Below are 27,118 nucleotides of genomic sequence, written 5' to 3' on the forward strand. Positions count from 1 at the left end.
ATTCTTTTATTTTTATTTTAACAGTTTAACTAGTGTATAAAAACCCAAGATTATTTTAAATAAAGAGTTCATTATTATTAGTTTTATTACTGTATAAAAACCTGAGAGTAAATGCAGTTCATCCTCTAAACCTTGACGGTGCTCATACATATATATCTGATACATGATTTATATATTACTTTAATGTGAACTAATAATTAGTTTAAAGCCTATAAATAACCAAGAACTAGCAAAAACTAATACAGTCACGAGTTATCTGATAGATTCATATTGATCATGAAAGATTATTTAATTGCATTTAGTTGTTATTGGAAGCTATTCAACTCAAAGCTTGAACCAAAGTTTAAAGTGAATTGATCTTGTTTTAAACTGATGGAAGTAAACTGGATGATGAAGATTAATGATGATGATGATGATGATGATGATGATGATGATGATGATGATGATGATGAACACTAGAGGGAGCAATTTGCCTAAACTAAACACTGCGACAAAGAAGTTAAACCGAAGAGAAGACAGTGGCGAGATCTAAAACAAAAACACAGTTTGTGTAAGTCCAGCATGCTCTGTGGTAAGTTCAGAAGCTTTCCTTTACGTTTTTAAAATAAGTTCTTTGCATCTTTCGGTTTCCTTTAAGAGGATTTCAAACCCGTTGAGTTTGATGAGCGCTGTTGGATGAAACCCAATGGAAACATCGTTTGAAGGTGTTTTGAGTTGAATATACTGTAGGCTAGGCCATGTAGCAACTTTTAACCGATCGTTAATAGACCTAAATCTACTGAAGCCTTCAATATTCAGTGTGTGATTATGGAGTCCACTGACTTTTCTTGAGCTTTCAGTTTGGAAAGAACTTTAAGTTTATGTGTTGCAGATGTATTATAACACGTTGTAGTTTCAGATTACGGTTATTATCACGACTGATTGGCAAACTCTCGGTGGTTGTTATTTGATGCTCGTGCACTTTTCTCTTTGTTGCTTGTTTTTTGCACGTTTACTTTTTTACCCCCTGATGTTTGCATGCATTAAAATATAAACATGCACCAGTAAACCTGTTTTTTATGTCACTGTATCTACATATTGCTGTTTTTCTGGTGATTTGGCGTGCTTTTGTTATGCTCATTGGTTTGAGATTCGCCTCTTGCTATAAAAGTGGCGCAGTAAAGTGAAAAGGGCGGCTGCGGTAAAAGCGACAGGTAAAAAAGGGGAAGGAGGAAATAGGACACTTCCTGAATTTCGCCCTTTCGTCGCGTGCAAACTAGTGATTAGAAGTTCGACTTTTTAAAAAAATGTCTCTTTTGACTTTAGAAAAGACGACCCTTACGGCTCACAATTTGTTTTATTCGGTTTTGAAATATTATATGATGGACTGTCCCGCCGCTATATCTCCGGCTGATTCGGATCTTCTTGTTCGTTTATAGAATCGATTCCTTCTGACTCGTTCGCGAATGCATCACTATGCAAATGTAAACAATGGATATTTGTGTGCTTTGTCGTAGAGTAATTGCAACTAAAATAACACTTTTTTACATTAATCACCAGTTCGCAATTGTCACTGTGTCTTTTTATTATTATTAAACACATACATTATTAATAATAAATAGTTTTGTTTACAAATTTTATCAGTTATTATCAGTTAATATCAGTTATTATACAAAAAATGTAAAGTTTTTAAAAAAAAAAAACTGTAATAATAGAATCAGGCGAAAGTGAAAGTGAAAGTGACAAAGTTTGGTGTCCCATACTCTGGATCTGTAGTCTGTGTTTAACTCAAACCAAACACACATGAACAGTAGTAAACACACACACATACGTTAACGTCAGGTTCTAAATGTAGCCATTTTTTAAAGCTCACACTATTGTGTTTTTCTATCTTATTTTTATTTTATTTTTTGCATTTGGTCAACAATTAACATTTTATAATTGTAGTATTTTCCTATTCTAATTGTTTTTCTGATAATATTATAACCCTTCTGTTTCTCTTCATTTATATGTGTGAGAAAATTTGAATTCTTGCAATTTTGGTTCCCAGATATGTGAAAATCAATGGAAAAATTGAGTAGACGATTAAATATATCTGTAGTACAGGGCTGTTGAATGCTTGAGTGAGAAACCAGTCCTACACACAGGAGCAATCAGAGGACAAAATATGACAAATGTCTGAAGCACAACATCTGAACAGTGGATTTAGCTGCTGTGGAGACCAGAAAAGCACAAAAACACACTCCTGTCCATTAAACTGTTGGACAATAATGCACATCCAAGGTGTAAAAATTCATCAGGCTGCCATTAATTATTCCTTACATAATTTTAAAACATCTGTTTAGGAAATAACTACTTGCTGATGAAATTTGGCCTAGCATATATAATAAATTCAATTTAATAATTTTGTATTGCATTAAACTATAATTCCAAATAATTGTCCACCATGTCCACAAGTCAAAGAAATTCTGCTGAATTTAACTGAGCAGGAAGAGTTTGACTAGTAGTGTAAGATTTATTTTCCTTATCAGTCTGAGAAATAAATGTTTGTTGTGGTTTTAACTGCAGATCTGCTGTTATTGTCTTTTAAAGGGAATTAATGCTAAAGGATCTGAATAAGGAAAGGAAACAGCTCTAAAATGCATCACTGTGGGAATGAAGAGGTGGACAGAGAGGAGAAAGAAAAGCATGGAGCAGAACACAGCTGTGTGTCTATGAAGAGCGATCAGTCCATGCGCAATCCCATTGCTTTCACTGATAAAGCAGTGACCTTTGACCTCAGGTACAGTAGTGGTCATGCATGCATCTGACGAAATTGTTTTATTAAAAGTACTGTACATTGCATTCAAGCTACCTCCACAACACTAAATAGAATTTGGGACATTTGTGTGTGTGTGAATTCCTCATATTTAGAGAGGTCTGGCTGCAGAATTGGTGCAGATGCAATCTGAGCTGCATGCAATGCTTTTTAAGAGGCTCACCTAACCTCAACCCTCACAGCGATGCCACTAGCTCCATTGAGTGCATTGTGTCTGACATTGCATCACTGAGATATGCAGTCTCAGCTTGCATCATAAAAGCTGCATCCAGATACTATTGACCATATTGGGCATTTTCCACCAATATCTTGTTGAAGATTAGGGAAATGTAACTATATAGTTAAATGAAATGTAACATGTCTTGCACAGGGCTGGAGCTGGATGGGTTTAATGATTGCATTAAACTTTGCAACACATTATTTGTTTTTGTGATTAAATAAGTCAATGTATTAAACCAGCTATCCGAAAATATACTGATCACTGTGTTGCCCATAACACATGTTAATGCATGTGTGTTTTGTACATTGTGAACAGATCTGTGGCGTCCTCTTCATCCCACTTTGAGACACACACTGTTCAGGAAAAAACAGACAAAGGCCTGCAGACACAAATATTTGAGACTGAAGAACTGCAGAGAGTCAAAGACCAGCACAAAACTAGCATGAGGAAGAAGTATGAGCTGTTATCTGAGGGAATTAAAGTAAAAGAGACTGGAACCCAACTGAACCGGATCTACACCCAGCTGTACATCATAGAGGGAGAGAGTGAAGGAGTGAATGAAGAACATGAGGTTTTACAGATGGAGAAAACAGCCAGAACAAAACACTCCCAACACACTCCAATCTACTGCAATGACATCTTTAAAGAGGAGAAAGAGCAAATCAAGACTGTTCTTACTAAAGGCATCGCTGGAATCGGAAAAACCGTCTCTGTGCAGAAGTTCATTCTGGACTGGGCCGAGGGAAAAGCCAATCAGGATGTAGATTTCATGTTTGTGCTTCCATTTCGAGAGCTGAACTTGATCAGAGATCATCAGTACAGTCTTCACACACTTCTGCTGGACTTTCATCCTGAACTTGAAGATCTGGAGCCCAAGATTTATGAGGAGTGTAAAGTTGTGTTCATCTTTGATGGTCTGGATGAAAGCAGAATCACACTGATGTTTTCAGACGCTCAGAAAGTTTGTGATGTGACTGAGACTTCATCAGTGGCTGTGTTGATGTCAAAGCTGATGAAAGGAGAGCTGCTTCCCTCTGCTCTCATCTGGATCACCTCCAGACCAGCAGCAGCCAATCAGATCCCCTCCAAATACATCAAGCGTCTGACAGAAATTCAGGGATTCACTGAGCCTCAGAAGGAGGAATATTTCAGGAAGAGAATCAGTGAGCAGCATCAAGCCAGCAGAATCATCTCACACATCAGAAGAGCAAGAAGCCTCCACATCATGTGCCACATACCCGTCTTCTGCTGGATCTCATCCACTGTGCTTCAGAAGCTCCTGGAAGAAGATCTGAGTGCAGAAATCCCTCAAACTCTGACTGAAATGTACATCCACTTCCTGCTGATTCAGATCAACATGAGGAATCAGAAGTATGAAGAGAGAGATCCAGAGAAACTCCTGCAGTCCAACAGAGAAGTGATTGTCAAACTTGCTGAAGTGGCTTTCAGACAGCTGATGAAGGGCAATGTGATGTTCTATGAGGAGGACCTGATTGAGAGCGGCGTAGACGTCTCTGATGCCTCAGTGTATTCTGGGATTTGCACTGAGATCTTTAAGGAGGAATCTGTGATTCAGCAGAGGAAAGTCTACAGCTTCATCCATCTGAGTGTTCAGGAGTTCCTCGCTGCTTTCTATGTGTTTTACTACCATGTGAACACAACTATGATGGGTCTGAAGACATTTGCTTCATTGCAAAAATTGCTTAAAGGTGCAGTAGATGATGCCATTGAGAGTAAGAATGGGCGTCTGGATCTGTTCCTGCGGTTCCTGCTGGGCGTCTCACTGGAGTCCAATCAGAGACTCTTCCAGGATCTACTGACACACACAGAGAAGAGCTCAGAGAGCATCAGGAGAAGCACACAGTACATTAAAGAGAAGATCAGAGATGGACATGGACTCTCCACTGAAAGATCCATCAATCTGTTCCTCTGTCTGCTGGAAGTGAAAGATCAGACTCTGTCCAGAGAGATTCAGGAGTTTGTGAAATCAGACAAACAGTCAGAGAAGAAACTCTCTCCTGCTCACTGCTCAACAATCGCCTACATGCTTCAGATGTCAGAGGAGGTGCTGGATGAGCTGGAGCTCCAGAAATACAACACATCAGATGAGGGCAGGAGAAGACTGATACCAGCCGTCAGCAACTGCACAAGAGCCCTGTGAGTGATTAATCCAGTGTTACTTCTTTAGTTTCTTGTGCACATTTAGTTTGTTTTCAATTCTCTTGTTCTCCTCTTCTTTCAGTCTTGCTGGCTGTAATCTCTCTGCTCAGGATTGTGAAATTGTGTCGTCAGTTCTTCAATCCTCAAACTGTGTCCTGAGAGAGCTGGACCTGAGTAACAATGACCTGCAGGATTCAGGAGTGAAGCTGCTCTCTGATGGACTGAAGAGTCCAAACTGTCGGCTGGAGATACTGAGGTGAGACTTTCCTGTCGAGTCATGATTATTTAAAGATACAGATTCTATATTATGATTTGCACTTTGGTCTTTGTCTGCAGGTTGTCTGGCTGTATGGTGACAGAGGAAGGCTGTGGTTTTCTGTCTTCAGCTCTGAGTTCAAACCCCTCACACCTGAGAGAGCTGGATCTGAGCTACAATCACCCAGGACAATCAGGAGTCCAGCTGCTCCAACACACACTGGAGGACCCACACTACACACTGCAGAAACTCAAGTATGTGCTGCAGTAATGACTCATGTGTGTCAGTGTGTGGCTGGACTTTTCTAAGAGGGATTTTATATCATATCCAAATAACTCTACCGCACAAGACAAGACTGATGCCAGGCAGGGTCAGGTCTATTCAGTACCTGGATAGGAGACCACTTGGGAAATCTACTGTAGGTTGCTGTCAGAATGTGGCGTTGGTTAATTCAATTTTTTTATGTTTGAAATTAATTTGCCAAGCATTTTAATGCTATAATTAGCATGTTCTCCCCGTGTTGGCGTGGGTTTCCTTCAGGTGCTCTGGTTTCCCCCACAGTCCAAACAAATGCGCTATAGGGGAATTGATGAACTAAGTTGGCCATAGAGTATGAGTGGCTGAGTGAATGAGTGTGTATGGGTGTTTCCCAGTACAGGGTTGCAGCTGGAAGGGCATCCACTGCGTAAAAGATATGCTGAGTAGGTTGTTGGTTTATTCCGTTGTGGTGATCACTGATAAATAAAGAGACTTAGCCAAAGGAAAATGCATTAATGTAACTTATTAAATGTTTACTGTATATTTGTGTTAATTTTTAATTGATTGGTAATTAATTGAGTGTGTTTTTTGTTTGTTTTTGTCCTTGTATAGTTTGGACCATGGAGGACATTTTAGGATCAAACCTGGACTAAAAAAATGCAAGTTCTCTCTCTCACACACACACATGTGCATATTTACTTATACTGATTTACTTATCCCATCATCTGTGTTCTTGTGTTCAGATGCCTGTTTCCTCACACTGGATCCAAACACAGCACATGTTCAAATCCAACTATCTGAGGGAAACAGAGAGGCCAGAAATGTGAAAGATCCTCAGCCGTATCCTGATCATCCAGACAGATTTGATCAACAGGAGCAGGTTCTGTGTAGAGAGACTCTGACTGGACGCTGTTACTGGGAGGTGAAATGGAGCGGCTCTGGTCATATTGGGGTGGCTTATAAAGCGATCGACAGGAAAAGTGGGCTTGACTCTTGGTTTGGACTCAATGAAAACTCCTGGAGTCTGTACTGCTGTGATACGAATTACACAGTCTGGTACAACAACGAGAGCGCTGATATTATTGCTCCTTCAGCTCGTACCAATAGAGTAGGAGTGTATCTGGACGTTTCATCCGGCTCTCTGTCCTTCTACACCGTCTCTGACGCAAACACACTCACACTCATACACACATTCAACACCACATTCACTGAACCCCTCTACACAGGATTTGGGCTTTATCCTGAGTCTTCAGTGTCTCTGTGTCAGATTTAACAAACACTTCAGAGGACAAAAGTTTCCAGCACATTTCCATCTTGAACACTTCCAGGTCATTGTTTTAAATGTTATTTATATTTCAAGGAAATCTTGACACTATTTTGAACACTAAAAGAGCAAGAAACAGATTTACAAGCTAGAGTCATGTTACATTTGATGATGATGCAATATAAATCAGCAGAGTGAGATGTGCACTTGCAGTAAAGAAAACTAGCTGTAATTTTAAGATTTAAGTCACTACTGGAAGAAATTAAATGAATAAACATCTACCAAGCATTTTTTGTTTTTAAAAGATGTCTAATAGATGTCTAAACATAGTTGTCTTTGCTAACACGAGGCTAAATTTGGGCTGTCAGTGAAAATCGAATAGGTGACTAAGAATAGGCCACTACTAGACTAGTCATCAAATAAACAGAAATGAATGACGACACGTATCTAATTCAATTGACCTGACACAAATCATTGCTTAGCAACCGTAGCTACGCACAGGAACTCGGTCAAGCTTTTGAGTGCATAAGGATTGTGCAAATCTGATACCCCGTATCCTAAAAGTTTGGCCAGCGTGGTGGAATGTTTTCCCTTTCATTAATTCATTTTCTTGTTGGCTTAGTCCCTTTATTAATCTGGGGTCGCCACAGCGGAATGAACCGCCAACTTATCCAGCAAGTTTTTACGCAGCAGATGCCCTTCCAGCCGCAACCCATCTCTGGGTTCAAACATCAAACATTCACACACTCATTCACTCATACACTACAGACAATTTAGCCTACCCAAATCACCTGTACCATATATCTTTGGACTGTGGGGGAAACCTGAGCACCTGGAGGAAACCCACGCGAACGCAGGGAGAACATGCAAACTCCACACAGAAACGCCAACTGAGCCGAGGTTCGAACCTGCGACCCAGCAGGTGCTACCCACTGCGCCCCCCTGTTTTCCCTTTTTAAAACCTAAAACCCAACTGGAGAAGAGCCAGCATGGATTAAGCTATGTGAGCTATTATAACTGTGAGTTAAGTTGGTTTTGTTTCAGATATATACACATTCAGTGATAGACGGCAAAACACCTCTTACCCTAAACAGATCTAAATGGTGTTTCCTACAAAAATGCAATTTTTTTTGTTTCACAGCGGTCTTTTACTTTTTTCCCGCTCGATATTATGCGCACTGCTCTGTTTAAGCCCTCGCCATAGTAGTCATATTAATAGCAGTCATATTTCCATCTGTTTCAAGCTACGAATATTTTAATGGCATATAAACAGAACAAAACCGAGAGGTGATCACAATCTAAGCACTTGCGATCAATATACTTCACCCGCAGCTGTTTATCAGTCATTTATATCCCTCATGTCCATGTCAGAGCTACAGTTCACTGATGTTTTCGTCTGTCTTTTGGAAATTTAGTCATTGGTGACGATGTTATAGCAGGTTAATTTTTGCTGGTAGGGTAAATCTGTTTGTTCACTTCTGCTATTTATACTTTGATTTGCATTACATATGATTTATTTTATCCGCTTAACTGCAAATTAGAATGGAAACTGGATAAAGAGCACACAAACATACTGACAGATATAGGTGCTGTATGTTGTTATGGGTCAGTGATGCTAATATTCAGCACAAATCAGTCAGTCTTCCCTTTCTGGCTGCTCTTTATGAATGAATGGTGTGGAAGCACTGTCCTCGAGTGGTTCCTCGTCGGTTAGTAAGGCTATATTTCATTGCATAACATTTATCCAACTACTTATTGACGACTAGTCTATCTTTTGACTATTATTAGTTGTCTATTAGATTTTCACTGACAGCCCAAGTTTAGCTTTGTTTTCGCCAAGCTGTCTACGTTTAGACATCTATTAAACACAAAGTTGTTTGCTGGGTACAAGCTGCTCATATTCACCAGCTAAATATAAAGGACTTGCATGTGAATATTCAGATGTTAGACTTTCTGGGCTGGCATTTAATGCATCAACAAGTTTTCCTATCAGAGCAATGAAAGGAAACTGTACAGGTGCAAATAAATGATGTGCCTGGTCAGATCTTCTGTCTTAGCTCATGTTTATAATGCTATTTTTTATTTGAAGTGTATAGTTCATTGTTAATTAACTCTTGAATCTCTTATATTTTAATGATATACTTTGGCTCAATGAGAGCACATGGTGCGGAATAAAACACTCATGGTGAGAGAAATGAAAACCTGCTGTCCATGTTTGTCCAATGCAATAGTGTCCGGCTGCAGACTTGCACTCTCACACACATGCAAATCATCTGCAAGTGACATCACTGTGTGGTTAGAGGCAGGGGTTAAGTGTACATATACGCATATACCTGATAGTCCATGTCTGACAGTGCACATGGACTCTTCTCAACCAATGACAAACAGTCGTCTCAATTTTAAATCTTATTTGTTTTCACAGGAACTGGATCAGCTAGATTACATTAGAGAAAAAAAGCAAAAGTAAGAGAATTAGCATATCCAGCCGCACAAACACAAACTCTACCATCCACACTAGAAATTGGATAGTCTCAAATGTGTGGGGCAATAAAAGTGTGGGGCTTATTTGGGTTCAATATATTTTATCTTAATTTAGTGAAATAAATACTGCACTCACTCTTGCATTATTAGCAGTTTTTTAGTCACCTCTAATTGTTACTTTAGCTAATCTACAAGATTTTTCATTTATGCATGCAGTGATTTAGACTTAAATATACAACACAAATCAGAAAACTATTAAATAGATAGCTGACTATCTGGCTTTGCTATGATTTGGAGGACGTGAGGACACCCTTTGCTTTGTACACAGGCCAAAATAACAACAACAATATGACAGCTGTCATGTAAACCCAAGACTACCTGAAGGAGATGGTCTAATAGCAGACCATACATATGTCCAATGTAAAACCCCCTGCTGGTTATTATACAAACAATGAGTAGATTGTTTGATTTAATTTAAAAGATTTTCCTTACTTTTATTCCTAGTTGTTTTCTTGGAAGGCTAAACATTAAACTATTTGTAATATTTCCATTGCATGACCTTTTAAAAATAGTTTTAGCAGATCAGACAGTACTAACAGGCTTGGGCAGTTTGTCTTAATCTGATAACTTATCTCTTACAAACACAGATGCACCTCTGGAGAATCACAGACGTCTAAAATCCTCTAGGTTTCAGCTGTGGTTACGAGATCTCTTGGACTATAAAAACACTGGTAAGTTTGAGACAATTACTATTTAGCACAATGAGCTGAGTTCAACACAGAGATTAATGTCACACAGATGCTGTATTTAATCAAAACAAACATCACAATTTTCAGGTAATCTTGATGTCTTGTTTTTGTAGTCTTCTTTATTTCCACATTAATAATATGACATGTTTTTTTTTTGTTAGAAGTGTGTTTCATTCTGATAATTCTACATAGTTCTCCTTTACAATAACAATTAGAGCAGCGAGTACACCATTATGTGTAGACAGGATGTTTTTTCTTTGTGTGTAAGAAATGACAGCCAATATGTTGTTGGTTTAAACATTGAAGTTTTTGTTTTTGACAGATTAACAAGCCCAGTTCAGTTTTGTATGTAAACATGAAAAGCAGATTTGGATATCAGGAAATTAAGCCTTATGGGACTTTACCGGGTCGCTTGGATGGTTTTAGAAGGTATCTATCTGTCTGTCTGTCAGTCTGTCTGTTTGTCTGTCCGTCTATCTGTCTATCTGTCTATCTATATATCTCCATCTACCTGTCTGTGTCTGTCTGTCTGTCTGTCTGTCTGTCTGTCTGTCTGTCTGTCCGTCCATCTGTCTATCTATATATCTCCATCTACCTGTCTGTCTGTCTGTCTGTCTGTTCGCTCACCTGTATATATATATATATATATATATATATATATATATATATATATATATATATATATATATATATATATATATATACCTATCTACCTGTCTGTCTATCTATCTATCTGTCTGTCTGTCCGTCCGACTGTCTATCTATATATCTACATCTACCTGTCTGTCTGTCCGTCTATCTATCTACCTACCTATCTGTCCGTCTGTCTGTCAGTCTATCTGTCTATCTATATATCTACATCTTTCTGTCTGTCCGTCTGTCTGTCTATCTATATATCTACCTATCTACCTGTCAGTTTGTCTGTCTATTTGTCTATCTATCTATCTATCTGTCTGTCTATCTATCTATCTGTCTGTCTGTGTATCCATCTATCTATCAACTGTATATCTGTCTATCTGTCTATTTCACAATGATGCTTCGAATATTAAACAAATAAATCTTGTGCTGGTATACTATTTCTGACCTAAAACAAAAAGTAGCTTTTTTGAAATAAATCATTTGTGAATTCATCTGAAACTGCAGTCAACTCTTGAATCTTTATTTCTGAATCTTCATCCAGCTGTGTGTCTCTCACAAAATAAATGAACACAAGCTGTCACTGGAGAAGCAGCCTTTCAAATGGCACTGTACAGTTTTTAACAAAAGGACAGTTCATCCAAAAATTATCATTTACTCACTATTTACTCCTTCAAGTGGTTATGAACCTATGTGGATGAAAGCTTTCTTCAAAATATCTTCTTTATTGTTCGACAGAAGGAAGGAACCCACATAGGTTCATAACCACTTGAAGGAGAGTAAATAGTGAGTACATTTGTATTTTTGGGTGAACTGTCTCTTTTAAGGGTTCATACAATATTAGAAAAGTGTAAACCTAAAAATTACAGCTATATCTTTTGCAAAGACATGACCCCCGTAACAGTTTTTGTACCTTAATTTTATTTTAACTAGGAGTATATAACGTCAAATGATTAAGGTCAAAGAAAAAAGTTTTAACATAATAATAATAATAATAGTATTAACAAATGGGACGACGCAGTGGTGCAGTAGGTAGTGCTGTGGCCTCACAGCAAGAAGGTCACTGGTTTGAGCCTCGGCTGGGTCAGTTGGCATTTCTGTGTGGAGTTTGCATGTTCTCCCTGAGTTAGCGTGGGTTTCGTTACGTGCACTTAAGGGGAATTGATTAACTAAATTGGCCGTAGTGTTTGAGTGTCGGTGTATGTGTGTGAATGTGAGTGTGTATGGGTGTTTTCCAGTACTGGGTTGCACCTATAAAGGCATCCGCTGTGTAAAACATCCTGAAATAGTTGGCAATTCATTTGGCTGTGGTGACCCCTGATAAATAGAGACTAAGCTGAAGGAAAATGAACTGGTCATCAGAAATTGTAAAACACCAACAACAAAAATACTTTGAGAACAGTAAAGTGAATATTTTTAGTAAAAAAAAAAAAAAAAAAAAAAAATATATATATATATATATATATATATATATATATATATATATATATATATATATATATATATATTCATTTTCTTGTCGGCTTAGTAGCTTTATTAATCCAGAGTTGCCACAGCGGAATGAACCGCCAACTTATCCAGCAAGTTTTTATGCAGTGGATGCCCTTCCAGCCGCAACCCATCTCTGGGAATATATATATATATATATATATATATATATATATATATATATATATATATATATATATATATATATATATATATATATATATAAAAACATTATATATAAATATATCTGTACAAAATGTTTCACATATTTAGAACATTTTGATATAATCTTGTCAGAACATTGGCCAAAGTTCACATTCCACTGTACAAGGGAAGAGTGTTCCTCTGAATGGGATCTTTCATAATTATGAAGACAAAAATGGCATCAAAAAACTTTTATAAATATTAACTTCTTTTGCTAAAATCTTAAGAACATCATTAAATACCACATAACTTAATACAATAATATATTAATATAATAATAATGTTGAATTAAAGTTAGCAGAAGAACATTTGGTTATAACTTCAAGAGGACCTTGACAGAAAGTTGACAGAAAACATCTCAAACTCTGCTGTTCTTCTTTCAGGTACATGGTCATTGCTTTTTTAATTGCAGTAGTTTTGTTTTTGACGCTGACTCAGAGATCTGCTGTGACACACATTCCACGTCCTGCACCCATTGGTTATTGCTATTGTAAAGCAGCAGTGGTAACAGATGCAGAAACTTGCTCAGTGATCGGAAGGTATGATTATAAAGAGCCGCCACATTAATGTTTTCAAATGTGCTGCATTGGATTCATCATGTGAGCAGTGATAATTCTGCAACCATCGACTATGCATTTACAGGGGCTTCATTTTCAATGTGATCAGTACTCAAGTACTTGATGCTAAATTTCCTTAGTTCTTATAATCAGAAGTGGGTAGTAACATAGACGTGTGAACTGTGGGTGCTAAGATTGCTGCAGGACCTCCTAGTTTTGCTAGTTCAATTAAGATCAAATCAAATCAGGCCTTTATTTTAAATTGAATTTGTTTGTTAATTAATGCATTAATTAATTAAGGATACATTCACAGTCAGGGCTTGACATTAACTTTTTTGATCACCAGCCTCTGTGGCTAGTAGATTTCCAACATTACTAGCCACTTGCCATTTTCACTAGCCACACTTTTGTTGTTTGGAAAATATATTTTATATAAATAAATGTGACTTTGACATGCTAAAATGACTTGATTTAGATGTTGTGTTGTCCACATGCCTCCTCATTCATTTCACTGTTTGTGTGTGTTGTGTATGAGTTTGCTCCCTGTGCATGATCAAATGGGTTGTGTCGCATTGCAATTGATTTTTATTTCACATGACTTTTTAGGGCTCAGAATAAAGGTTTTACCAAATTCATCTCTGACCACACCAAAAAGAAATAATTATTTTTTAGACACATATTTAAATGTGTCAAAACAAACAAATATATAGCTGTATACATGCACTTTTTATTCAATAAAACTTTTTTTTTTTTAATTAACATTTAAAAAGATCTATTGTCATGCATCTAAAATATGCACAGTAATCTGTCCTGGTTAAAGGGCACAGATCACAAATGGGGGGTTAATCTCATATTAAAAAAATGTTATTGTAATTAAACTACATTAAAAAAAAACTAACTGTAAGCAAAAGAAAGCAGGTAAAACATACCACGAGTGATAATGAAAGGATGATCACGTGCCTGAGAATAATTAAAACGAAAGCAGTGACTGCTGCTGCTTACAAATATATATATATATATATATATATATATATATATATATATATATATATATATATATATATATATATATATATATATATATATATATCTTAAGCTCTGGAAAGCAGCAGGTCTGTGGGTACACGAGCATCGTTTTTTTGACTAGTCTTTTTCAAAGAGAACCGATCGCAAGAGAATGGAAAAAAAGTGCAAGTAAACGGGAGCGTGCACGCTTTTTAACAGTCGCGCGCATCACATCACCTGTGCGCGCGAGTGATCATCCTGTCATACGGTATTCACCTGCTTTGTCTCGTGCGAACACAGTTATTTTTGTCTTAGAATGTTCTCGATTCTAAGATCACATTTGCACGCATAGTGGGCCATCCTTATTGTCGAACCCTGCTTTAAGAAAACTACAACGTAAAAATTATTTCCAACCTGCCAAAGTGGCTAGTGGGAGAGGCTGTCCAACCAGCCAAAGCTGAAATCTACCCGCATTTGGCAGGTGTTATTGTAAAGCCCTGTTCACAGGTACTGAATTATTAGCTAAAATGAATTTGTTAATTATTACATTAATATTAATACATGTACTCGCAAGTTATTAAGATTGCTTTATTCATTATTCACACGTCAGCCATTATTCACTTATGTTGTAGGTAAAGTAGGTTCATGAATAGCACATGCCATAAATCATAATTAGTCCATGATAAATTAAGGATTAGTTTACATATTAGTAGGTCATTATTCATTTACTTTTGTTGTAAAGTGTTACCTGCAAATGTGCATCAGCTTTTTGTTGTTCTTCTAACCTCTGCTTATTACTAACCTATTATTAATATTTATTATTAACTGGAAAAGCCTCTATTGTTGTCAATCACTCTCTGTCCTTGCAGGGATATCCTGAAGCGCGGGGGTTCAGCAGTGGATGCTGCCATTGCAGCTCTGCTGTGTGTGAGTGTGATTAACCCTCAGAGTATGGGCATCGGTGGAGGACTGGTGTTTACCATATACAATGCTTCGAATGGTAGGAAGACTTTAAAAAACCTAACCAGAACTCCACTACAGTGGCATTAAGTCTTGATTTAGTGAAATGAACACCCTATTAATGATTATCTTTATAAAGCACATTTTGCACCGACGAAATTGTCCTGTGTAATATATAACAATTATCCGGTCTGTTGCGATTGGTCAACTGCATTCAGCACGAAAATGGAAAGAAATGTCCACCATGGCTTATCAACATTAGCCCCTTTCACACAGTCATACCGGTAAATATCCAGAAAATTTCCGGAACTACTTTACCGGTATATTAAAAAAAGCGCTGTTCACACAGGCGAGGACGTTACGGAATTTTTCCGGAAAAGAGCATTCACACATCCATTCCAAAATACCGGTAAATTCTGACATCATTAACCAGAAATGTCCTCTAAACGGCTGCGCTTGTGTTTGTAAACATTTGACTACATTACAAACTCTTCGGATGGATCAGTTGAGTACAACTCTAATGAAAACATAGGGAAACACTTTGATATGTGTGTGTGCTGGCTCTATGGGCGCTCACGGGCACACGCAAAGCTTGAAGGTAAACAAACAACGGATTATCATAAACATTTTATCGATAATTATTTACACAGCATTAATAAGGAACATAGAAACATTATCTGACTAACATCTAGCAGCTAAAGGTGTCTGGAAAAAATATTCAAAGGCTTTTATTCTCATAAACCGCGCGGACGTAAATGCGTCTGACTGTTGTGATTGGCTAAAGCAGACGTCTCACGTCAGCCCGTTCTAGACGTGGACGCGCTTATTACGGCAATCTTCCTTCTGCATTCACACAGCGCAGCATTCCGGCAAATTACCGGTAATGTTACAATTTCTCTTTCCGGAAAATAGCCAGAACGAATTTACCGGTATTTTCAAAAAGGGCCTGTTCACACATACAACCTTTCCGGAAAATTGCCGGTAATTTTCCGGAAAGGTCTGTATGTGTGAAAGGGGCTATTGTTACAGTAGCAGGAATATCTAAAGCAATGCAGTTAACACCTGCATATGCCCTATTCTCAACCACAACCCCAAGTAATAACGATGACACACATATTAATTAACATAATAATGGCGGAGTTGAACTATTTAGAAAATTGACCACGCCATTTATGTGTAATCATGAAAACAACGATGCAACAGACTTTAGGATTATCAACTGCAGCGAGATGACACAAACATGAAGCTTAATATGTGTGCTTCTTTTGAGCACAAATTCATTCATTCATTTTCATCCGCTTTTCCGGGGCTGGGTCAGGGGGGGCAGCAATCTTAGGACAGAACCCCAAACTTCCCTCTCCCCAGACACTTCTTCCAGCTCCTCTGGGGGATATCCCGAGGCATTGCCAGGCCAGCCGAGAGACATAGTCTCTCCAGTGTGTCCTGGGTCCTCCCTAAGGCCTCCTCCCGGTGGGACATGCCTGGAACACCTCTCTAGGTAGTCGTCCAGGAGGCATCCGAAACGGATGCCTGAGCCACCTCAGCTGACTTCTCTCAATGTGGAGGAGCAGCGGCTCTACTCTGAGCTCCACCCAGATGACAGAGCTCCTCACGCTATCCATAAGAGTGCGCCCTGCCACCCTGAGGAGTAAACTCATTTCGGTCTCTTGTATCCAGGATCTTGTCGTTTAGGTCATGACCCAAATCTCATGAGCATAGGTGAGAGTAGGAACGTAGATTGACCGGTAAATTGAGAGCTTTGCCTTTCGGCTCAGCTCCTTCTTCACCACAACAGACCAATACATTGAACGCATTACTGCTGCCACTGCACCAATGACCTCACTCGTGAGTCATGAACAAAACCCCAAGAAACTTAAACTCCTCAAGTATGGACATGGCAAACCACCGTTTTCTAGTGGAGCACCATCGACTCGGACTTGTCACACTCAGCAGCAAACCGCCCCAGAGCATGCTGAAGATCCATGTTTGATGAAGCCAACATAACAATATCATCTGCGAATAAGAGAGAAGAAGTCCTGTGGTCCCCGAAAAGGACCCCCTCCAGTCCAATGCTGCACCTTGAAATTCTTATCACAAAAAATACATTAATCTTCATCATGATGTGGGCCAGAAAATTAATCCAGATTGGCCGGATGTAGCTGGTATAGATTTTATGATTTTACACAGATAACCTCACAATGAAGAGAAACATTGCATATTCAAAACATTTCAGTAATGACGTATCAAAGTCCCATTTACTGAAGTCACATGAGCTTGCCGATTTGATAAGTGCTCTGAACCACTAAATCAAAAAAATAGTCAAAGTATTTAAAGCCTCATGAAGCAGTGCATGAGCTATAACCAGCTCCTCACGGTCTTAAATGAAATTGTAAAGTTTATTGTGTTCATCCACAGGAAAGGTGGAGACAATCAATGCTCGAGAGACTGCCCCAATGAGTGCTACAGCAAACATGTTTGACAATGATCCTCAAAAAAAGTATCCAGGTACAAACGATCATAAATAATTACACATTTAAAACAGATTTAATAACCACATAAATCCACACAGAAGATGTTGATGATAATTAGGTCCACACAGAATCTGTGCATGCAGAAATATGCCAATATTTTGTCCATTTAATTTTCTGAAAATACATGTATTTGTTTTTTTTGTTTTTTTTATTAATTGGAGTTATATTCTGGATTTTGGATGTTTTATGATTTATTTATAATACAGTTTGTAAAGTATTTTTTCTGTATTTTAGTAGACTTTTATTATATGTTTATTACTTGTTTACAAAACAAATAGATCTAACTGGATTTTCATTGTATTGTAAACCTTAAAGGAAAAAATCTATAATTTTTTCTATTGCATGCTTTAATTTTTAGTTATGATATTCCCAAATTCATTCTGGATAAATCCACAGATCTTTGAAAATTATGCGCAGAAATAACAAAAAACATATATATATATATATATATATATATATATATATATATATATATATATATATATATATATATATATATATATATATATGAAGAGAGAGAGAGAGAGAGAGAGAGAGAGATAAATATATATGAATATTTCTTCCAGTGTAGGATCATTAATGACTTAATCTTCTCCTTGTTTTTATCCTGATTATCAGGATTATTAATAGCTGTACCAGGAGAACTGCGTGGTTATGAAATGGCACACAAAAGGTATGGGAAACTGCCATGGAAAGATCTGTTTGTGCCCAGTATAAAGCTGGCATCGGAGGGATTTAAGATTGGCAAAGCCCTGGCCAATGCCATCAATGATGAAAAAGAGAAAATTCTGAAAAATGCAGCATTGCGGTGAGAATATTAATGTACCTCACAAACATATGAGTATGGCAGAATAGAAACTAAATATATTTTGGACACAGATTAACATAACAAATGCCCAAAGGTCTTCGGTTCTGATCATACCCGTAACACTAAGTGCCCTATCATACAATCAGCGCAAAATGTTTCCACAACGTGTTGCTCTTTTCAGACCAAATGCAACCTTAATTTTCTCTGCCATGTTGTTTAAATAGCAAATCCATTTGCACCACCTTGTGGACTCATAAGTGCTCTGGTCTAGAAAGGAGGTGTGGTAAGGCTCATTGTTGGTGAGTTACTATTTTAAGGAACTAAAATAGACTGCACAACAGACTAGCTGAAAGCAGATCTAGGGCTCTATTTGACGATCCATGTGCAAAGTCCAAAGTGCAGGGCGCAAAAGCATTATGGTCATGTCAGAATCCACTTTTGCTATTTTAAGGACAGAAAAATCTGCTTTGCGCCATGGCGCATGGTCTAAAAAGGCTGAGCTTATTCTCTTAATGAGTTATAGGTGTGTTTTGAGAATAAACCAATCAGAGTCTCATCTCCCATTCCCTTTAAGAGTCAGTTGCGTCTCGCCATTGTGCATTTGCTATTTACATGATGACTTTGTAAGTGCTCTCAAGAAAAGTTAAACAGAGCATCTGCAGTGTGAGAATGAGAATTGAGCCTCCTTATTCTTTACTTTCACTTTCACTCTCGTGGATAGGAAAACATTGTAAGCACAGACATCAATTAGCCTATAAATAAGTAATTTTGTTTGTTAAGCACAAAGATTTATTTCAAAACTATTTCTAAATTCAGTTCTAATCTCCAGCAAATGAATAAATGAACAATAATAATGAAGTGTGCTCAAAAACCTGAGTTATATCCTAAAACACATGCTGTGCCCCATATGGTCTAAAACCTGACAGGTGGACAAATCTAAGCTTGTTTATAATAAAACAAATATAAATATGGATATAATAAATAATACTGCTAATAATAATAATAACATTATACAAAAGCAAATTGTCATGAATAAACTGAAAAAGCCTCCCGAGATGAAGAAGGCATGGAGGCAGAGGTGTTTATATTTATGTAGAAAATAATCATAATTGAAAAATTTTTATCCTTTAATTCTTTTTATTTGTGAAGATATTTGCATATTGCTGGACATCCTGTGTGTAATAAGCAATGTATAAGCGAGACACACAACTAGCGCGCTCTACGCTGGGCTCATTTTATTGTTTATTTATTTCTTTGCTGGAGATTAGAACGGAATTTAGAAATAGTTTTTACATAAATTAATTATGTAGGCTAATGGATGTCTGTGTGTACAACATGTTTCCTTATCCACGAGAAAGTGAAAGGCCGATTGGAAGAGGCTCATTCACGTGCTGCAGATGCTCTGTTTAACTGTTTTCGCTCTAGTGTAGTGTTCAGTTTTTCCACTTATGAAGTCTTCATGTAAATAGAAAATACACTTATGGCGCGACGCAACTGACTCTTAAAGGGAATGGGAGATGAGACTCTGATTGGTTTATTCTCAAAACACATCCAGAGCTCATTAAGAGAATAAGCTCTCAACTCTGTTAGACCATGCGACATGTCGCAAAGCGGATTTTTCCATCCTTAAAATAGCAAAAGTGGATTCTGACACGCCCTTAATGCTTTTGCGCCCTGCGCTTTGGACTTTGTGATTAGATGGTTAAAATAAAGTCCTGTGTGTCTGCATTACAGTTTTTCTTAATTGCTAAAGAGTATTTACCAATAATTAAAATTACTTTTTCCAAACAAAATAATCTAGTTTTTCCCTTTGACACATGATTATGTTATGTTTACCCGGCTGGTAGATTATCTTGCTTGTTTTAAAGAAAAACTCATTTAATTTTGAATCATTATTTCTGAAAACAAGACTATATTTTTTTGCTTTTCTATAAAATGCTTTTTGATTTAAGAGTTTTTAGATATTTGTACTAGAAATGAGACAAAAACCCTAAAAAAAAAGAGCATGTTTGCAGTGTGTGATTGCAGATTGGAAAAATGCATATTTAAAAACCTGTAATGATAACATCCTCTTGATTTTACTCTTGTCTTTCTCGTCTTTTCAGTGAAGTGTTTTGTGACTCACACAATACCACCTTGAAGGAAAATGATACTATAAGTTTTCCCCAACTTGCTGCCACCTACTGGAAGATAGCAAAAAATGGAGCAAATGCATTTTACAATGGGTCCCTGGCTCAGACTCTAGTGAATGACATCAATGCTGCAGGTTATTTTTTTGCATACATCATATTACATAGTTGAGATTCTGCTGGTCTTTTGTCTTTGGCAAATTTGTCTGACAGTTTGTTTCTCCAAACACAGGGGGAAATATCACACTTCAAGACCTAAAGGATTATAAACCAGAGTTGATAGAGTCTGCATTGAACTTTACAGTGGGGAAATACACATTCTATGCTCCTACTGCTCCATTCGGTGGACCTGTGCTCGCTCTGATAATGAAAATACTCCTGGGCAAGGGTACAAAAGGTAGAAGCAAATTACATTTAGTTTGTTTTTTAAGTTCACATTTTTATACACTTTTAGAGTGTGTTATTGAGCAAAGACAGCAACAATACATTTCAACTGCATACCAGAGTGATTATCAGAGACAGAAAAATAAAAATGTTTATGGAAGTGTAAGAGAAGGTGATTTGACATTTATTAAGAAACAAATATTTACCTTAGCAAAGAAATAGGTGTGATCTTAAACGCAAAAAAAATGTTCTGTAAATGTGTGTGTGTGTGTGCGCATATGTAATATACTGCAGAACTACGGTTCAATTCAGGTACTTAAACATTTGATTTCAGGTTCTTCAGGTTTTGGCTTCTCAAAGAAAAGTGTGTCCACACCAGAGAATATGACTTTGACCTATCATCGCATCATAGAGGCTTTCTGCTTATCTACTGCCTTGAAGAATAATCTGTCTGACCCACGTTATGATAAAAGTGTCACTGAGGTGTGTTCAACTAGTTATGAATTCCTTGGGCCATTATAATAAATTCCTGGACCTGTATTCACAAAACATTTGATCCCACTACTAAGTACTTCTCTTATATAAAAAGCTTTTTTTTAATTATTCACAATGCCACTGAGACAAACTTTTAATATGAATAGAAAGATATCTTATATGTAGCCTATATGACATATATTGCATTGGTTAAGTGCACTAAAAGTGAAAAAACGTGAAAAGTGACAATTTTAAAGTGAAACTTTGGCTAAAGTATAATTGTGCTCGACACAAGAGGCAGACAAAGATATATTTACCGTCGTATTTTGTGGGTGTTCATAAATATTAAATACTTTACTTTTCCTTCAACATGATTTCTGCAGGATGTAATGAAGACCACAACTCCCATGATTCCACGCTCGGTCATGTCCTCATCCAAATACACCTTTGTTTGTTTTGAATATGTGCCCTCTAGTGGCCAAAAATTCAGGCTGTGCCTTTAAGGTTGTGTAGAGGCTGTCTGGACAACCACTGAATAAAATGTACTCCCTGAAGTTTAATAAGCACCACCCAACAAATCCCGCAACTAGCAAAAATCGTGTTATCTTACCAAAATAAATTATATTATATTATATTATATTATATTATATTATATTATATTATATTATATTATAAATATACTATTTAAAATATAAGGATATACAGTAGTCAACATTTGAAGTGGATTTTTTTATTGTCTTGATTGTAATAAATTTGTTGTTGAATAAATTTAGGTAAAAAAAATTAAAAATAATAAAATAAATAAATAAATAAATCAATCAATCAATTAAATAATCCACTTCAAATGTTTATCACTGTTTAATATTCATTCTTTTATTTTCCTTTAGCTGAGTCCCATTATTCAACAGGGGTCACCACCTTGGTATGAACCACCAACAAGCAACCCAGTACTGGGAAACACCCATAAACTCTCACATTCACGCACATAAACTACGGCCAATTTAGTTCATCAGTTCACCTGTACCACATGTCTTTGGACTGTGGAGCACCCGGAGGAAACCCACGCCAACACAGGGAGAACATGCAAACTCCACACAGAAATGCCAATTGTCAACCAGTGACCATCTTGCTGTGAGGCGACAAGGCTAATCACAGAGCCACAGTGTTTAATATATACAGCTATACTGTATTTTTCCACTACTGGTACATCAGACATTCCTAAAGCCAAATCACATCTCAAGTATAGAATTTCTCCACTTTATTAACTTTTGGCGCTTTTGACCTAACAAGAAGGTGACATGGTGGCGCAGTAGGTAGTGCTGTCGCCTTACAGAAAGAAGGTTGTTAATTCGAGCCTCGGCTGGGTCAGTTGGCCCTGTGTGGAGTTTGAATGTTCTCCTTGTGTACGAGTGGGTTCCCTCCGAGTGCTCCGGTATCCCCCACAAGTCCAAACACATGTGGTATAACACATATGCTGGATAAAACATACGCTGGATAAGTTGGCGGTTCATTCCGCTGTGGCGACCCCAGACTAAGGGACTAAGCCGTAAAGAAAATGAATGAATGAATGATTTAACAGAAAGATTAAACATAATCTCAGCAGTCTTTGATGTTCTCAAAGCCTGTCACTGTTCCTGTTTACACTATTTCCTAATTTGGTTTTACAGTTAATCAAAAACATGACTTCAGACAGCTTTGCGGACGACGCCAGGAGGAAGATTAAAGATAACATTGCAACCGCCTGCAACAAGCTGCTGGATGACAATGATGACAATGGCACATCTCACGTGTCTGTCCTTGATAAAGACGGCTATGCAGTGGCGGTGACCAGCAGCATCAATAACTAGTACGTTATTAGAAACACCCAGTTTAATATATTTACATCCAAACACTACATACTTAAGACAGGCTTCACTGTACATGATGGATAAGAGACCGCTGAAAAAGTGTGTGTTTGCGTATGGAAATGTATTATCCTCCCTCCCTGTTAAATTTCTCCTATCTAGTGTATATATCTATGGATATTTGCAAGTGTCGTAACTAATTGCAGGGCATTTCTTCAGTTGTGTTGTCAAACTGATGAAGATCATTTTTTAATTTGCTGGTGTTTTTGTAATTGCATGTGCTTTCTTAAATTGCAGCGCGATAAGCTCTCTCGGTCAACATAATCTATACAGTATGTGTGTATATATATATATATATATATATGTATGTGTGTATATATACAGTATATATATATATATATATATATATATATATATATATATATATATATATATATTAGGGGTGTCAAATTTAATTACTAACGTCATATATCTCCTATGCACGACGTCGCAGTACAATATTATGGCAAAGGAGGCGAAAGCGAGTAAATAAACACCCCTAATACTTAAAAGGTAGGTAATTATGCACAGTTTAACTGCTTGTGAGTTTGCTGGAAAATCTTTCGATGACGCTGAAGAAGGCACAGCACACGAGCCGCTATTTTACTACTATGGAGAAATGCTGTATAACTCCATCTTTATCTCTCTCTCTCTCTCTCTCTTTCTCTCTCTCTCTCTCTCACACTTTGGACATTTGATCTGATGGTTTGTTTGCGAGGTAACTTTTCCTCTCCTCTTGGCCGTTAAAGCGATACCTGTGGATCCAGACACGAGCGTGCCTGAGGTGCGAGTTTTCTCCACTGTGTCTATTATGGATTACCTGTGATAACGTATTATGCACATATAGACTGTAACCACAGCTGGTCTTCCTGCGTCACTCTTCGGTGAACAGCGCTTTCGTTTCTAAAGCCAATTGCAGCCCTTTCTGTTGAGCTGGTGAAGACAATGACCAATCATTGGGGTGTACGACCTAGCTTGACAGTGCTCAAAAAGCAAGCGGGATCATATTTACATTAGTTTGTTTGCTGTAAATGCTCATGCTGTTTTCTGTGCACGTGTTGCAGTTTTGTTTGATACATTCAGAAAGAGTCATTTCTTTGAGCAGGTCAAATGAAAGGTACATATCATATATCATATATCCTACTGCTGTATTAAAGAACAAAATTGTATTACAAATAATATATAAATATATTTATATATTTTAATTTAAAAATCTTGTTTTGTGAAGAAAAAATCTAATTATGTATTGAAAGCATCGTCAATGCACCGAGATATCGAATTGAACTGAATCAATGGCATGATAATCATAACCGAACCGAACCAGTGTAGGTTCACACCTCTAATATATATATATATATATTTGTTTGTGTGTGTTTAAGTTGATGTTAAAATGAAGCATTGTTTTTTTTGTGGTTGTTTTTTATTTTATTTTGTGTTCTCTCTTTCTCTTTCTCTCTCTCTCTCTCTCTCTCACTCTCTCTCTCTCTCTCTCTCTCTCTCTCTCTCTCTCTCTCTCGCTCATGTTCTCACAGTTTCGGTTCTGGTGTGATGTCAGGCTGTTCAGGCATCATATTTAATGACCAGATGTCAGATTTCATTCAGATGAAGAGTGAACGCAACAAAATTGAAGGAGGTAAAGGAAAAATAATCATTTGAGTAGTTTGAGTTCCAATATTAAGTAAAAGCACCTACATAAATGTAAATGTTAATGTTTTTATGACCAGGTAAGAGACCACTGTCATCAATGTGTCCCACAATAATACTGGGCAAATCCAAAGGAAAAGGGGGGAAAGTGAGAATGGTGGTTGGAGCTGAAGGAGGGACGAACATCACCACATCTGTTGTTCAGGTGATTTAAAACACACATCTGGAGATTTCAACAATTTAACATTTGATCAGTTTTACACAATCAATACATTGACATTTAATTTATTCATCTGAACCCGAGAAAGCATCTATTTTTATGTGCTTAAATAAAGAGTTTTGTGTGTGATTTTTAATGTATTTGTTCTTTATCTGTTTCTCTCATCTCAGGTGATCCTGAACTACCTGTACTTTGGCTATTATCTGAAGACAGCTGTTGATCAACCCAGATTTCACATCACACCAAATGGGACATATGTGGATGATAACTTTGATGAGGTAGTGCTTCTGCACTTCACTACAAGTCTGTGATGCAAATTAGATACACAATGTTAGAAAAACAAATGATTATACCATTTTCCTCTTTGTTTTATGAATGCAGAGAGTGATTAAAGGCTTGGAGGAGAAGAATCATACTATTATACGTAACGATACTGAAGATTCAGTGGTTCAGGCGATTGGACGAGAATGCACCAAAATCTGTGCTGCATCTGACTTCAGGAAATATGGCAAACCTGCTGGATACTGACCGCTGCTTCTGCGTTCATGCTGCAGTTTTCAATTATGTTTATATGTGAAGTAGCTGTAGAGTGACAGCTTTAGTTTGTTTTCAATGACATGTACTTTTTATGAAATGACCAAGAACCAAAATGCAAAAAACATTTCAAAATACGGAAGTGAGAAAACATACAGTTCCATGGCATGTAAAAATATCACATGGTCAATTTTTACAGGTCAGAATACTGGCCATTGGCGGGTGCAGTAAAATGTTTGTTTTAGACCCAGCTAAATAAAAACAAGAGCAGGTAATACACCATGTGTTATATTACAAAATTCCTTTTAAATGTTTCTAATTTCACAGTAATATTTCAGCTGTTTTTATTTAGCTTATCTAAAAATCTGCTTAGAAATTGCAGAAATTTATAAGCTCAAAACAAGAGTTTAATAGATATATTGGTGGAAAAAAAATCAATAAAGTTTCCTTTTAGTCTATTCAATAAGTGTTTTTTTTTTTTTTTTCTATTTAAACACTTTATACTAAAAAACACTGATATGCACATATGAGTTACTGAGAACCAACGAAAAAAATGTGGCAAAATGTGGGATAAACACAATCAAAGTGCTGTATAAAAACAAAATTAGTATATCATATAAGACGGATAAAACAAAGCACAGTTTAATAATACATCAGATAGTAGTTCAACCTCTCAGAAAACTAATTAGAAGATGCATATGGGGTGCTGTTGAACATGCAATGACTCTCTGCATGACTAAAGGAGTTTTAGTTTATTAGTTGAAAGAAAATGGATTTGGTAAAGCATGTGAGACTGTTGATCTGTTTGGTTTAAAGTAAAATTACTGATGGTTATTAAAATTTGTGAAGACTAGAAGATTGATAGTAAATGACAGTCAGTTTCTCACAAACAGCAGTGTGCGTGTTGTCAGTGCTCGTCAGGTCTGCATGTGTGCATCATGCTTCTGTCAGTCTATGTGGCTCCTGTCGCTGTTCATCTAGAACTCCACATCTATAATCCTCTTAGTCTATGCTGACATCATCTTCAGCAGCTCAAACACTCTAATGGCTAATGGACAGACGGCTGCTTCTCACTCAGGGCTGCTGGAGATGCTAATGAAATTGAGAGATGGGCACTAGTGGGCGGGGCTTTCCCCCTCTGATGACACGTACAAGAGAGAATGTCAATCACAGTGTTTCTGCATCAAGTCTAATTAGAACAAACACAACTCATTACTGTTGACCACTAGAGGTGCTGGAGATACACACACACACACACACACACACACACACACACACACACACACACACACACACACACACACACACACACACACACACACACACACACACACACACCCACTATCGGGGTTAAACCCCACATAAAAACCAGTTTTGCATAACAGGTGCCTTTAAAAATGTGCATGTTTACTCACTCTGGAGCCAGAAAGTGATGTCACTATGAGGGGTGTGGTCAGGGGCGGACTGGCCATCTGG

At 37.3% G+C, this 27,118-nt stretch overlaps 2 protein-coding genes across 2 annotated transcripts; both read left to right on the forward strand.

Moving 5' to 3' along the window:
* The first annotated feature begins 450 nt into the window (after window positions 1-450).
* si:ch73-236c18.2 lies at window positions 451-9,156 on the forward strand. The gene is made up of 7 exons (XM_068222171.2): window positions 451-571; window positions 2,572-2,761; window positions 3,333-5,174; window positions 5,260-5,433; window positions 5,514-5,687; window positions 6,304-6,350; window positions 6,435-9,156. Exons 2-7 carry the CDS (start codon window positions 2,619-2,621, stop codon window positions 6,962-6,964), a joined length of 2,910 nt encoding a protein of 969 aa, XP_068078272.1. The 5' UTR covers window positions 451-571; window positions 2,572-2,618; the 3' UTR covers window positions 6,965-9,156.
* Window positions 9,157-10,083: 927 nt separating this feature from the next.
* si:ch73-59p9.2 lies at window positions 10,084-26,105 on the forward strand. Its single transcript, XM_073908323.1, has 14 exons — window positions 10,084-10,167; window positions 10,508-10,614; window positions 12,897-13,052; window positions 14,945-15,075; window positions 17,451-17,540; window positions 18,185-18,374; window positions 20,480-20,640; window positions 20,736-20,900; window positions 21,222-21,370; window positions 23,029-23,207; window positions 24,777-24,877; window positions 24,969-25,093; window positions 25,279-25,386; window positions 25,490-26,105. The coding sequence occupies exons 2-14, from the start codon at window positions 10,541-10,543 to the stop codon at window positions 25,634-25,636; spliced, it is 1,776 nt and encodes a 591-aa protein (XP_073764424.1). The 5' UTR covers window positions 10,084-10,167; window positions 10,508-10,540; the 3' UTR covers window positions 25,637-26,105.
* Window positions 26,106-27,118: the final 1,013 nt, after the last annotated feature.

The sequence above is a fragment of the Danio rerio genome, chromosome 1, assembly GCF_049306965.1.
Source record: "Danio rerio strain Tuebingen ecotype United States chromosome 1, GRCz12tu, whole genome shotgun sequence".
Taxonomy (NCBI): Eukaryota; Metazoa; Chordata; class Actinopteri; order Cypriniformes; family Danionidae; genus Danio; species Danio rerio.

What these genes read in the sequence shown, in the direction of transcription:
- si:ch73-236c18.2 (XM_068222171.2), top strand. Translation starts at nt 2,619, where the DNA reads ATGCATCACTGTGGGAATGAAGAGGTGGACAGAGAGGAGAAAGAAAAG. An exon ending in TACACACTGCAGAAACTCAA is followed by an intron (nt 5,688 to 6,303) that starts GTATGTGCTGCA and finishes GTCCTTGTATAG; the next exon opens with TTTGGACCATGGAGGACATT. An exon ending in CAAACCTGGACTAAAAAAAT is followed by an intron (nt 6,351 to 6,434) that starts GCAAGTTCTCTC and finishes TCTTGTGTTCAG; the next exon opens with ATGCCTGTTTCCTCACACTG.
- si:ch73-59p9.2 (XM_073908323.1), top strand. Translation starts at nt 10,541, where the DNA reads ATGAAAAGCAGATTTGGATATCAGGAAATTAAGCCTTATGGGACTTTA. An exon ending in CCTGGGCAAGGGTACAAAAG is followed by an intron (nt 20,901 to 21,221) that starts GTAGAAGCAAAT and finishes ATTTGATTTCAG; the next exon opens with GTTCTTCAGGTTTTGGCTTC. An exon ending in ATGATAAAAGTGTCACTGAG is followed by an intron (nt 21,371 to 23,028) that starts GTGTGTTCAACT and finishes TTGGTTTTACAG; the next exon opens with TTAATCAAAAACATGACTTC.